The 12,573-nt window shown below is 35.9% G+C and overlaps 1 protein-coding gene across 2 annotated transcripts in view; it reads right to left on the bottom strand.

Annotated features, from left to right (window-relative positions):
* Positions 1-362: 362 nt before the first annotated feature.
* PPP6C (protein phosphatase 6 catalytic subunit) overlaps positions 363-12,573 on the bottom strand; it is a 36,427-nt gene continuing 24,216 nt past the window's right edge. For both annotated transcript variants that reach the window (XM_012771896.2, XM_076009038.1), the window contains exons 3-7: positions 7,844-7,909; positions 6,208-6,349; positions 2,717-2,796; positions 2,364-2,573; positions 363-1,148 (exon numbers count right to left, since the gene is read on the bottom strand). In XM_012771896.2, the coding sequence (XP_012627350.1) occupies positions 900-1,148; positions 2,364-2,573; positions 2,717-2,796; positions 6,208-6,349; positions 7,844-7,909 (747 nt within the window). In that variant the 3' untranslated portion in view covers positions 363-899. The remainder of the gene's footprint in view (positions 1,149-2,363; positions 2,574-2,716; positions 2,797-6,207; positions 6,350-7,843; positions 7,910-12,573) is intronic.

Raw genomic sequence — 12,573 nt, forward strand, 5'->3', positions numbered from 1 at the left:
ATTAAATGTTTTTCTATTACTATAGAGGATATAAACCAAAATATTAATATGGCAGTTATGTTCTTTAGGCACAGTTTAGTGATTTTTTTAAAAATAAATATTGAATTTCAATTGAAGTTTTAAACTCAATAATCAAAGGGTCAAGAACTCTGATTAAGAAAAAAGAAAAAAGCAAATAACTTTAAGCTGACAATGTAAGCTGTTTAAAATTTCTAACACTTAACCTATCTGGGTTTTATTTAAGATTATTTTATTAAAAAATACAAGGAATCTAAAAAAAGATCAATACAATTATCTTAATGTACAAAGTCATAAGCTGTAGCAGTTTTTAACTAAAATTTAAAAACACAACAAGGAGGGCAGCCCTTTAGACCAATTTATTTTATATCCATTTAAAATATCATCCAACAAAGGACAATGAAGTTTACATCTGGGACAGGTATACATAACTCGAGGCATTTATAGTCCATCATGCCCACCGAATAACAACTTTGCTGCTGAAATTTCTTAAAACTTACCAAACTAAAACAAAAGGCTGAATGATACAAAAGGAGGAGTATTTCGGTCAATTGGCTTTTTAAAAAAAGGAAACACATTCTGTTTCCCCAGACCAGTACATAAGCAAGAGCTACATGCAGCAGTGTGAGTATTAAGACATTTCTCAAGTCTTCTCAATGAGTCCAAGGTGGGGATGGGATGGGGGAGAAAATTGATAGAAAAACATTGCTATAGACACCATAACAAACAATAAATTTAGATAATTTAAAATTAAAAAAAGAAGGCAAGAGGCAGCATTTCAGCAGCAAAGTGCTCAATAAAAAGTATATTGTAGAGGGTAATACAAGAAAGTTGGGGTAAGAAGAGGGCAGAAAAATGGGTCAGCAGGATGGGCGAAGGCCTCAAAGGAAATACGGCGTTGTCGTTCTGGGAGGAATAACACGTTCTGAATCTGGAACTGCCCGGAATAACTTTGGTTCTCTTGTATTTACATCTTTGAAGACCATGATCGAAGCAATATTTCCACAACGATAGCAGTAATTAGGAGCAGACCATACTGTCACCAGCTTCTCATCAAACATAAATTTATAGCCTTCATGCACTAGTTGATGTGCTCTGCAGATGAGTTTTAAATTGTTGATATGAACAAACTGCAATTTAGAAAGGCTTTGTAAGTATTTAGTACATTTTTAAAAAATCAGCCTACATATATAAGAAAATAATCATTTAAAGTATCATATCCTGTTAGTACTAAAGTTCTCAGATTATGGAACCCACTCTATAATTATCCACAATAATTTTTAAAAGTTTAGGCAAACAGGCCGGGCGCTGTGGCTCACGCCTGTAATCCTAGCTCTTGGGAGGCCGAGGCGGGCGGATTGCTCAAGGTCAGGAGTTCAAAACCAGCCTGAGCAAGAGCGAGACCCCGTCTCTACTATAAACAGAAAGAAATTAATTGGCCAACTGATATATATATAAAAAAAAATTAGCCGGGCATAGTGGCACATGCCTGTAGTCCCAGCTACTCGGGAGGCTGAGGCAGAAGGATCACTCGAGCCCAGGAGTTTGAGGTTGCTGTGAGCTAGGCTGATGCCACGGCACTCACTCTAGCCTGGACAACAAAGTGAGACTCTGTCTCAAAAAAAAAAAAAAAAAAAAGTTTAGGCAAACAGAGCCACTTTGGCCTGAGTCAACTGTAGAGGTGTAGAAATCATATAGCCACATGATTAGTTAGAAATTTCTGAAAGAAAGTGTTCTATAGGTACTATCAGATATGAAACAAAGTCTTGTTTTTTATGTTTAATAATAAAGATATTGCTATCGGTATCTATCACTTACTGAGGATTTAGTATGTGCAGTTCTTGGAATGATTCTGAAAGAGATTTATTATCCTTCTTTTGCAACTTAAGGAAACAAAGGCTCAGACTGCATAAGTAACTTACCTAAGTTAAGTAGCACCGATGGGATCAGAACTTGGTTCTCTGACTCCATTATCCCAGAGCACCTCCCAATATAAGGTTATCTGTGTGTGTGTGTTTGTGTTTAACTGAAAATAGTTAAACTTCCAAAAAAAATTGCCTATCTTGCTCTTGCTACCTTGTTACTTAACTATAGTATTTTAAAGGAAAGAACATATCTTTTATACATATTACCAAGTAGATGCTGGGGTAGGTGCCTGTACTATGTGATCTCATTTAACTATTAAGGAAAGACACTATATGAACAACTAAACTAGAAATCTGATATCCATAGCCACAATAGTTTGAGTAAACTAGACTATAAGTTTGTTATCTAGGGCCACCATAGTTCTTTATGCAGCCCATTAGCAGCCAACAAACTTACTTTTCCAAAATTGTTAGCTTTACCTCATTTGTGACCTTTGCTCCAAAAAGCCAACCTGCTCCTCGGGGACTTATAGCCCAAGTATCCACATCTTCAGGATCTGACCAAACCAGGTCACAAAATGCTCCTTTATGAGGAATTTCCTGATTCCGTTCAATGGTTCGAATTTGATCCAGTGTTTTGATATCAGGAGATAAACCACCATGAACACATAAAATCTGCTCATCTATTAACTAGAAAAAAAGGATAATAAAGAACATATAACTCAATCATATCTACATTCATCAATGAATGCTAAAGATATCAATATATTTGAGATGACAATTAGAGAGTTATTGGCAAGAAAATATCTGAGGTTTTAAAAATCTAAACTTACAGCTGCTACTGTGAGCATGTCAAAAACTTTGGTACAGTATCTCCAGGCATTAGCATTTCCATATTTGGTTTGGCACTCATCTATGAAACAAATAGAAGAGTTCTCATTAATGAAGTTCTGAATATGCTGATAAAAATAAACAATATACCCAATACTACAGCAGCCTTCAACAGAAATTTAGCTTAAACTAGGATGGCAAGTTATGATACATATTTAGTCCTGGTAGGAACAAAAAGAACTAGTATTTAACTATATATAATCCTGCATCAATTAAAATATCATTGTTATACAAACATAATAGAGTATACTTACACAAAGACAGATGGTACAGCCTACTACACACCTCAGCTATATGGTATAGGCTATTGCTCTAGGCTATAAACCTATACAGCACAGTACAATACTCAATAGTGCAAGGTAATAGCAACACAATGGTTAAGTATTTGTACAAAAGGAATTTTTCAGCTCCATTATATTATTATGGGACCACCATTATATATGTAGTTCATTACTGACCATTATGTGGTACACAACTGTGTATTCTAAGGATGTGGTCCTGCTTTTCATTCCAGGAATGGCCCTAAGAAGCAGTTAGAAGTACTGGCCAAAATGCTGTATCAGGAAAGAGCTAAACAGAAATTATTATTTCTACTACTGCAAACGCTATTGGCAGTTATGTTAATACTAGGCAATTAAGCAGATTAATTTATTTAATGAGACTACCATATTCCAGCAGAATAATCAAATTAAACAAATTAGAGGACCCTTAATTATAGGATGAGTAATTCCTATCTCAACATTTCTCAGGCTAAAGTTGTCTCTTCTGAGATTTTCTATAAATTGTGCAACTAAATAAATACTTGAGTCTGAACAGGCACAACCATAGTCATCACTGAAGAAAACTGCCAATCAGGTTCTTTTTTTTTTTTTTTGAGACAGAGTCTCGCTCTGTTGCCCAGGCTAGAGTGAGTGCCATGCCATCAGCCTAGCTCACAGCAACCTCAAATTCCTGGACTCAAGCAATCCTACTGCCTCAGCTTCCCGAGTAGCCAGAACTACAGGCATGTGCCACCAAGCCTGGCTGATTTTTTCTATATATATATATTAGGTGGCCAATTAATTTCTTTCTATTTATAATACAGCAGCTCTTGCTCAGGCTGGTTTTGAACTCCTGACCTCGAGCAATCCGCCTGCCTCAGCCTGCCAATCAGGTTCTTACATACTCCTAGTTGAACACTGTGCTGTCTATACAGTTAACAGAGTATACATCTCTTTTTTCAGTTAACACCATGGAAGTCCTGCTGTTTGGCTTCTTCCTTAATTTTGAAAAATAAAAATAAAAATACCACTATTGCCTTAAGTGCAGCTGAAAATAACATAAGAAAGAAGATTGTGGGTTAATGGTCAATCCTCATGATTTTCTAAATTATATCTCTACATGAAGCAAGATCCTTACGTAAACTTGCCATGAGAAAGCTCTAATATTGAGCTCAGTTTGCAGGCAGGAATCTTGTATTTTTAATCTTCACCTAGGCAATGCACTTGGTTCGATAATAAATGCCCAATATATGTTTATCAGTGTGAACTGAATGGCCAATATAATTAACAGCCATATATGGACATTTTTATTACTTTAAAATCAATGTTAAGGCCTATGATAACTAAAATTATCTCCTTCCTAGGGAGCTGTTGGGCTTCCTTTTATTAAACATAACCATAACATCCACTAGATGAACACAGCTTTGGGAACAAGAAAAGTCAATACTAAACTCTGTGCTGTTATAATTTTCCTCAGTCAAAGCATATTGATCAAATGTTCCTCTGTCCTCTCCCTTTTTTGCCATTCTGACCTACACTGATGAATGTTCGGCACATTTGGGGATATAAGTATATATATAAAACATTAGTCTTATATAATATTATATAAATATAATTATATATAATATATAATATTATATATGTAACATTAGTCAATATATCTATACATTATATATATAACATTAGTCTTGATATTGTTTTTACTGAGCTAACACCACAGTATGTCATCCAAGACGTTGATTATTTTGCAAAGAAATCAAAAACATTTATTTCAAATGACACCTTGTGAATGAAAATCAGAAGTAACTTGTAGAAAGGACACAAATATTAATCCTCTAACTTTATAATTATTGATAAAAAATACACAGAATCAATTATCAATATTTCTCTATTTAATAATTGATAATGGCAAACATATTGCAGAGTAAGAGGGTTCAACCTATATTTACAATGACAGAAGATGATTCAAAATATAAAATATAAAACCAAACAATTCTGGAATTAACATTCCCAAACCTCTCGATATCTGCCTTAATTGTGCTCAAGGAAAATTCAAATTCATAATCTCAACAGTCCTATTGTCTATCTCCATCAAAGAACTTCCTAATAAGCTTATTTTTTTTAACTTTCAATCAAATAAAAGTTTTATGGAAACAGCTACTTTTCCTTTTTATGACTGAGTTCTGCTTCTGACCACTGAGGTCCTAGCATTCTCTCCAGTGAGCACACAGAGATATATTTAAAAGGAAGTGTATAACAGGAGCTTAAGAACAATTCTAATGTCCAATGATAAAGAGACTGGTTAAATCAATTATGGTTCATCCAAATGATATGATGCAGCCATAAAAATAACATTAATGAAGTGAAAATGCTGGTCACAACATAGCCTTAAGTAAAAAAAAAACAAAACAAAAAAAACAATAAAACCCAGTTATGATCCCATTTTAGTGTGTACATGTATGTTTGTGCATATTTAAACACGTACACAAAATAGATTTGAATGGGCTCTCTTGACTCTGCAGAACATCGTCCTTCAGCAGATTCTAGGGTCCCACCCAAAAAGATTTTGACTAGCAGGTCTGCAGTGGGCCCACCAATCAAAAATTTTTTTGTTTCTTTTGAGACAGAGTCTCACTCTGTTACCAGGCTAGAGTGCAGTGGTATCATCATAGAACACTGTAACCTCAAATTCCTAGGCTCAAGGGACACTCCCACCTCAGCATCCCAAGTACAAGGGACTACAGGCCTGTATCACCATGCCTGGCTAATTTTTCTATTTTTTGTAGAGACAGGGTCTTGCTCTTACTCAGGCTAGTCTCGAACTACTAGCTTCAAGCAATCCTCTTGCCTCAGCCTTTCAGAGTGCTAGGATTACAGGCATGAGCAACCGTACCCAGTCACCAATCGATGTTTTTTTAACAAGCACCCAGGTGATTCCAAGGAGGTAAACTGAGGACTACATCTTGAGGTTCAGATCTAAAAAGATGTACACCAAAAAGTTAACAGTGGTCTTCTCTCCAGGTTTATATTTTCAATTGATTGGGAGGAGTTAAGGAGTAAGAAAGTAGAGAAAAAACATACATAAAGCACATGTATGAGTTGTGTGGCTTTTTTTCCAAGGAAGAAGGTAAAAAAAAAATAATATTCAGAATCAGAGAAATAGAATTTCTTACCATAAAATCCATACACCTGTGTTATCTGTCTACTCTCATGATTTCCTCGTAAAAGTGTAATACGATCAGGCCATTTAGCCTTTAATGCAAGAAGGTAAGTGAAGGTCTCCAAACTATAGTAACCTCTGTCTACAAAATCACCCTGTAAAGTAAAAGTTCACAGTTACAACTGACACAATAGCCACAATATTCTTTTAAAATTTCATCAAACTGAAAAAACTTCAGAGAGACAGTGCAAAATAACTCCAATGAAGAATTACACATTGAATTATCTGGAGATTAGACTTTAACAACAACAAAGAAATAGAATAAACTGTTTCTACTAAACTGATTCATGATTCAGGAAACATCTACAAGAATCTACTCTGCAATTCTCTCAAGGATTTTCCCTGTAATACCATTTTTTCAATTGTCAATTACTTATATTAGTAGATGTTAGTAAAAGGTCATGTGTGAACCAAAATTTTTTAAATGTAAAATATTTTTTACTTCCTTTTTTTTTTTTTTTTTTTGAGACAGAGTCTCACTTTGTTGCCCAGGCTAGAGTGAGTGCCATGGCGTCAGCCTAGCTCACAGCAACCTCAAACTCCTGGACTCAAGCGATCCTCCTGCCTCAGCCTCCCAAGTAGCTGGGACTACAGGCATGTGCCACCATGCCCGGCTAATTTTTTACATATATATATCAGTTGGCCAATTAATTTCTTTCTATTTATAGTAGAGACGGGGTCTTGCTCTTGCTCAGGCTGGTTTTGAACTCCTGACCTTGAGCAATCCGCCCGCCTCGGCCTCCCAGAGAGCTAGGATTACAGGCGTGAGCCACCGCGCCCGGCCTACTTCTTTTTTTTGAAGAGACAGGGTCTTGCTATGTTCAAGCTAGCCTTGAACTCCTGGCCTCAAGTGATATTCTGGCCTCAGCCTCCTGCGTAGCTGTGACTACAGATACATGTTACTTACTATACCTGGCTAAAATAATTTTAAATTTTAAAAAGCATTTTAATACTATCAGAAGAGTTGCCTACTTGAAGAAAACAGTTTTTGTGTATAAGCAAATACCATAATTAGAACAGCATGCTAGGTTTAGCTTTTGCATTTAACAACTGCATATGATGATGTACTATTTAAACTTCTCATTAATGTCTGACTGGGCCAATATTACATCAATGGGAAAACAGCTAAAAGAATAGCAAAGTGACCCAGAAACTTTCAGAAGAAAGGCTAAGAATAAAAGGGTTCAGAAAAGGTTCAATAGTAATGTTACATTCCAAAAGAAAAGTAAGGAAATCTCTACTTTAATAGCAAAATAATCCCCTTCATAGGTTAATAAGAGATGGAAATAAATGCTCAAAAAGTTTGATAAAATAACTATTAATTGAAAATTTATGCCTTAAACCAGTGGTTCTGGGCTATTTTTCTACCCAACCACTACCGATAGCTACAATCCAGTCCTATCTGTACAGTAGTTTACTAAAGCTGGTTAACTAGAGGACATAGCAAAATGTCGAAAAGTACAGAATCACGTTTTCATATATTTAAATAATAATTGTAACATGGCAATGAATTATTATGCAATTAACATTTAATAAGTCATATCTTTTCAATTTTAAATAAGCATTTGCTATAACTGGTGTTTACATACCATAAATATGTAGTTTGTGTCAGGAACCTGACCTCCAGTTCTGAATAGTTCACAGAGATCATAAAACTATAAAAGAAAGGCAATATATGCTGATTACAAATTCCTGTTAAGGAATAAAATAATAAAACTAAGAAATGTGTAAAGAAGCAGTTAATTAAGATGACTCCAGATATTTACATTTATAAGCAGAAATAAAATATAAGCAAAATTGCCATGCACACAGTTCCCAAGCCTACAAAAAGAACTAAATAAAGCTCACAGTTATCATGTCATTCCTAGATCACCAATGTTATAGGCCTCCCTCTTCATTTTATTTCATACATTTCTCCATCTGTCTCTTGAGAATTAATAGGGTCACCTAACATGCCCACCCATATTTAGCATCTATTTTAATGAGACAAAAGACAATGATACAAGTGGGTAAGAAGTTTTTTTCAGGCCAGGCGCGGTGGCTCACGCCTGTAATCCTAGCACTCTGGGAGGCCAAGGCGGGAGGATTGCTGGAGCTCGGGAGTTCTAGACCAGCCTGAGCAAGAGCGAGACTCCATCTCTACTATAAATACAAAGAAATTAGCCAAACAACTAAAAATAGAAAAAAATTAGCCAGGCATGGTGGCACATGCCTATGGTCCCAGCTATTGAGGAGGCTGAGGCAGGAGGATCACTTGAGCCCAGGAGTTTGAGGTTGCTGTGAGGTAGGCTGACACCATGGCACTCTAGCCCAGGCAGAGTGAGACTCTGTCTCAATTAAAAAAAAAAAAAAAAGAAAAAGAAGTTTTTTTCAAAAATGAATTTATATGACACTTCACAGTGTCATGCAGAACAGATCTTCCTACAATCTACAGCTGGCAATATGTACCCTCAGGCTCTAGTCATGGAGTGTCTTCTCAATAATCATTAAAAAAAAAATTGTTTTTTTTTTTCTTTTTTTGTTTTGAGACAGGGTCTTACTCTGTCATGGGCTACAGTGCAACGTCATCATCATAGTTGACTGCAACCTCAAAGTCCTGGGCTCAAGCAATCTTCCTGTCTTAGCCTCCCAAGTAGCTGGGACTACATGTGCACACACCATGCCCAGCTAATTTTTTCTATTTTTTGTAGAGAGGGGGTCTCACTCTTGCTCAGGCTGGTTCCAAACTCCTGACCTCAAGCAATCCTCCCACCTCGGCCTCCCAGAGTGTTAGGATTACAGGCATGAGCCACTGCAGCTGGCCAAATAATTGTATATGTCGTCATATTCTATTTGACTGAAATGTGCTATTTGACAAATTGTGCATTTGATAAAATTCAGTCAACTAGATTATCCTAGCCCTAATTTCTAATAAAACTTTAGTTTTTCTGAGAAAAAGGATTTTGGATTAAGGGAACGGATGTAATACACTGTGCCAACTACAACTAATAATTTCTAACACATTTACCTGTTATACTTGAAAATAAAATTATCTTTTTTTAGAGAGAGACAGGGTCTTGGTCTGCTGCCCATACTCTAGTACAGTAGTGTGATCATAACTCACCGCAGCCTCAAACTCCTGGGCTCAAGTGATTCTCCCACCTTAGCCTGCTGACTCCTGAGTAGCTGGGACTACAGGCACAAGCTATCACCTAGCTTATTTTTTTAATTTTTTGTAGAGATGGGGGTCTTGCCACAGTGCCCAGGCTGTTCTCCAATTCCTAGACTCAAGCAATCCTCCTACCTTGCCCTCCCAAAGTGTAAAATTACCATTTAAACTCTAACACTTAAAGAGTACAAGAATCTTAATCACAATGAACAAAACTGAAATTTAAATGTTAACTACTGAAAGAAATAAAGTAACTTTTTTTTTTTTGAGACAGAGTCTCACTCTGTTGCCCGGGCTAGAGTGCCATGGTGTCAGCCTAGCTCACAGCAACCTCAAACTCCTGGGCTCAAGCAATCCTCCTGCCTCAGCCTCCCAAGTAGCTGGGACTACAGGCATGCACCACCATGCCCAGCTAATTTTTTCTATATATATTAGTTGGCCAATTAATTTCTTTCTATTTTTATAGCAGAGACAGGGTCTCACTCTTGCTCAGGCTGGTTTTGAACTCCTGACCTTGAGCAATCCACCAGCCTTGGCCTCCCAGAGTGCTAGGATTACAGGCGTGAGCCACCGTGTCGGGCCAAAATAAAGTAATATTTTTATAACAATGTTTCATAAGTCTAGAAAGTCATTACTTCTCAGACCAAAAAACTTTAAGAAGTTTAAAATAAAATGTGTCTATCATCTTAAAATCAGCAAGCAAATAAATAAAACTGTTCAATTTCATTTGAGTGATATATTATTTGTTCAAAATATTTGCTGACCCTTTATACTGTGTGGAGTCACTCTCTATGAAATAAAATATACTTCCTACCCCACAGATGTATATATGGAGGGTGTCTGTGTATCATGTATCATTTATATATAAACAGTACAGTAGTAAAAAAGAAATATATACATACATACACATCTTCCCATAACATATAGCTATAATCTTTTCAGAAACCAATCTGTCAAAACATTTCAAAACCTATTAAAATGTTTATAAACTCTGGCCTAATAATTCTACTTCTGTGACCATATCCTAAAGGAGAGAAATATCAAAATACTATGTAAACATTAAAAAATGTGTTGTGACACCATTTATAATGACAAAAAAACTTGCTCCAAACAATACTAAGAGAAGAAATAAATTTAAAGTAAAGAATAAAAATATTATTTTTTAAAAAAGCCCTTCATGATCAATATAAATGAATATCTTATATTATGATCTACCAACTCAAGGATCTTACGTCATCATGAATAATGATTACGATGAAAACTATGCAGCAAAGCAGAAAAAATGACTAGTGAAAAAATAGAACACAAACTATACCTATAACACAACGACAAAATCCTACTATGTAAAAAAATGAATATGTATACACATAAAGTCAGGACGGGAACATTAAAAGTTTCATAAGTCACCTACTTTTGTGAAAGTGTGGCAGAAGGAGTGCCCTTAAACTTTTCTATTGATGTTTATAGACATCTATTGTTTTTGTTTTTGTTTTTTTTTTTTGAGACAGAGTCTCGCTTTGTTGCCTAGGCTAGAATGAGTGCCGTGGCATCAGCCTAGCTCACAGCAATCTCAAACTCCTGGGCTCAAGCAATCCTTCTGCCTCAGCCTCCCAAGTGGCTGGGACTACAGGCATGCGCCACCATGCCCGGCTAATTTTTCCTATATATATTATTTGGCCAATTAATTCCTTTCTATTTATAGTAGAGACGGGGTCTTGCTCTTGCTCAGGCTGGTTTCGAACTCCTGACCTCGAGCAATCCGCCTGCCTCGGCCTCCCAGAGAGCTAGGATTACAGGCATGAGCCACTGCGCCCGGCCGACATCTATTGTTGAACAAAAGCTTCGTAAGTTTCTATTTACCAGATAAATAAATAATTAAATATTCTGCATCAGTGACCCATAGTTCCTACTCCATATTAGAAGTTTTATCCAAAATTCATTAACATAATAAACATTTACCAAGAACCTGGGCAAATAATTACCGTGATTCTACACTGCTGGAAGCCTACTTCATCATTTCACAAATAATATCTACCATCCACTGTATGTTTTTCATATCTCAGACACTCTGTAAACATTCTCATTTTAAACCAAAAATAATCCTGAGAAATGGATTTTATTCCATCATCAGAAGCAAGGAAACAGCCAGACTAATCAGTAGTTCTCAAACATTTTGGTTTCAGGACTCATTTGTGGTCTTAAGAATTAGACGTCCTCGGCCGGGCATGGTGGCTCATGCCTGTAATCCTAGCACTCTGGGAGGCCAAGGTGGGCAGATTGCTCCAAGTCAGGAGTTCGAAACCAGCCTGAGCAAGAGTGAGACCCCATTTCTACTATAAATAGAAACAAATTAATTGGCCAACTAATATATATAGAAAAAATTAGCCGGGCATGGTGGCGCATGCCTGTAGTCCCAGCTACTCAGGAGGCTAAGGCAGAAGGATCACTTGAGCCCAGGAGTTTGAGGTTGCTATGAGCTAGTCTGACGCCATGGCACTCACTGTAGCCTGGGCAACAAAGCAAACCTCTGTCTCAAAAAAAAAAAAGAATTAGAGGTCCTCAAAAAGCTTTTGTTTATGTAGGTTATACAAATCAGTTATACAAATCATATTAGAAATTAAAACTGAGAATTTTTTAAATATTAAATTGATTTTTAAAAATCAATAGCATACTCATTAAATAGTAACAAACATTTTAATGACAAATTAACTGTTTTCAAAAACAAAACAAAAATATTTACTGAGAAGAGAATTGACATTGTTTTAAATTTTTACAAATCTCCTTAATGTCTAGCTAAAAAGAACATGGCTAGAGTCTCATAATCTGCCTCTTTATTCAATTTGTTGGGGTATACTAAGTATATGAAGAAAATCAAGCTTCACACAGACATGTAGTTACAAAAAGGATTTTTTAAAACATTTTCAGATAATTGTACATATTCTTCTTTTAATACTATACCAAAACTTGACAAGTGGCAGTTTAAGAAACTTAAAGGTTAATCGTAATATGAAATCTGAAACCATTATCAGTGATCTTTTCATACCCTGTTAGATTGATGTATCTTACTGTGTAGTACTTTTAAAAAAAATGTCATTTTATTATCATCATCAAAAAACCATGTTTGTTAATATCACCACTCATCTCATCTCAGAAAGTCTTTTTTTTTTTTTT

Source organism: Microcebus murinus, chromosome 12 (genome assembly GCF_040939455.1).
Source record: "Microcebus murinus isolate Inina chromosome 12, M.murinus_Inina_mat1.0, whole genome shotgun sequence".
In the NCBI taxonomy this organism is placed as follows: Eukaryota; Metazoa; Chordata; class Mammalia; order Primates; family Cheirogaleidae; genus Microcebus; species Microcebus murinus.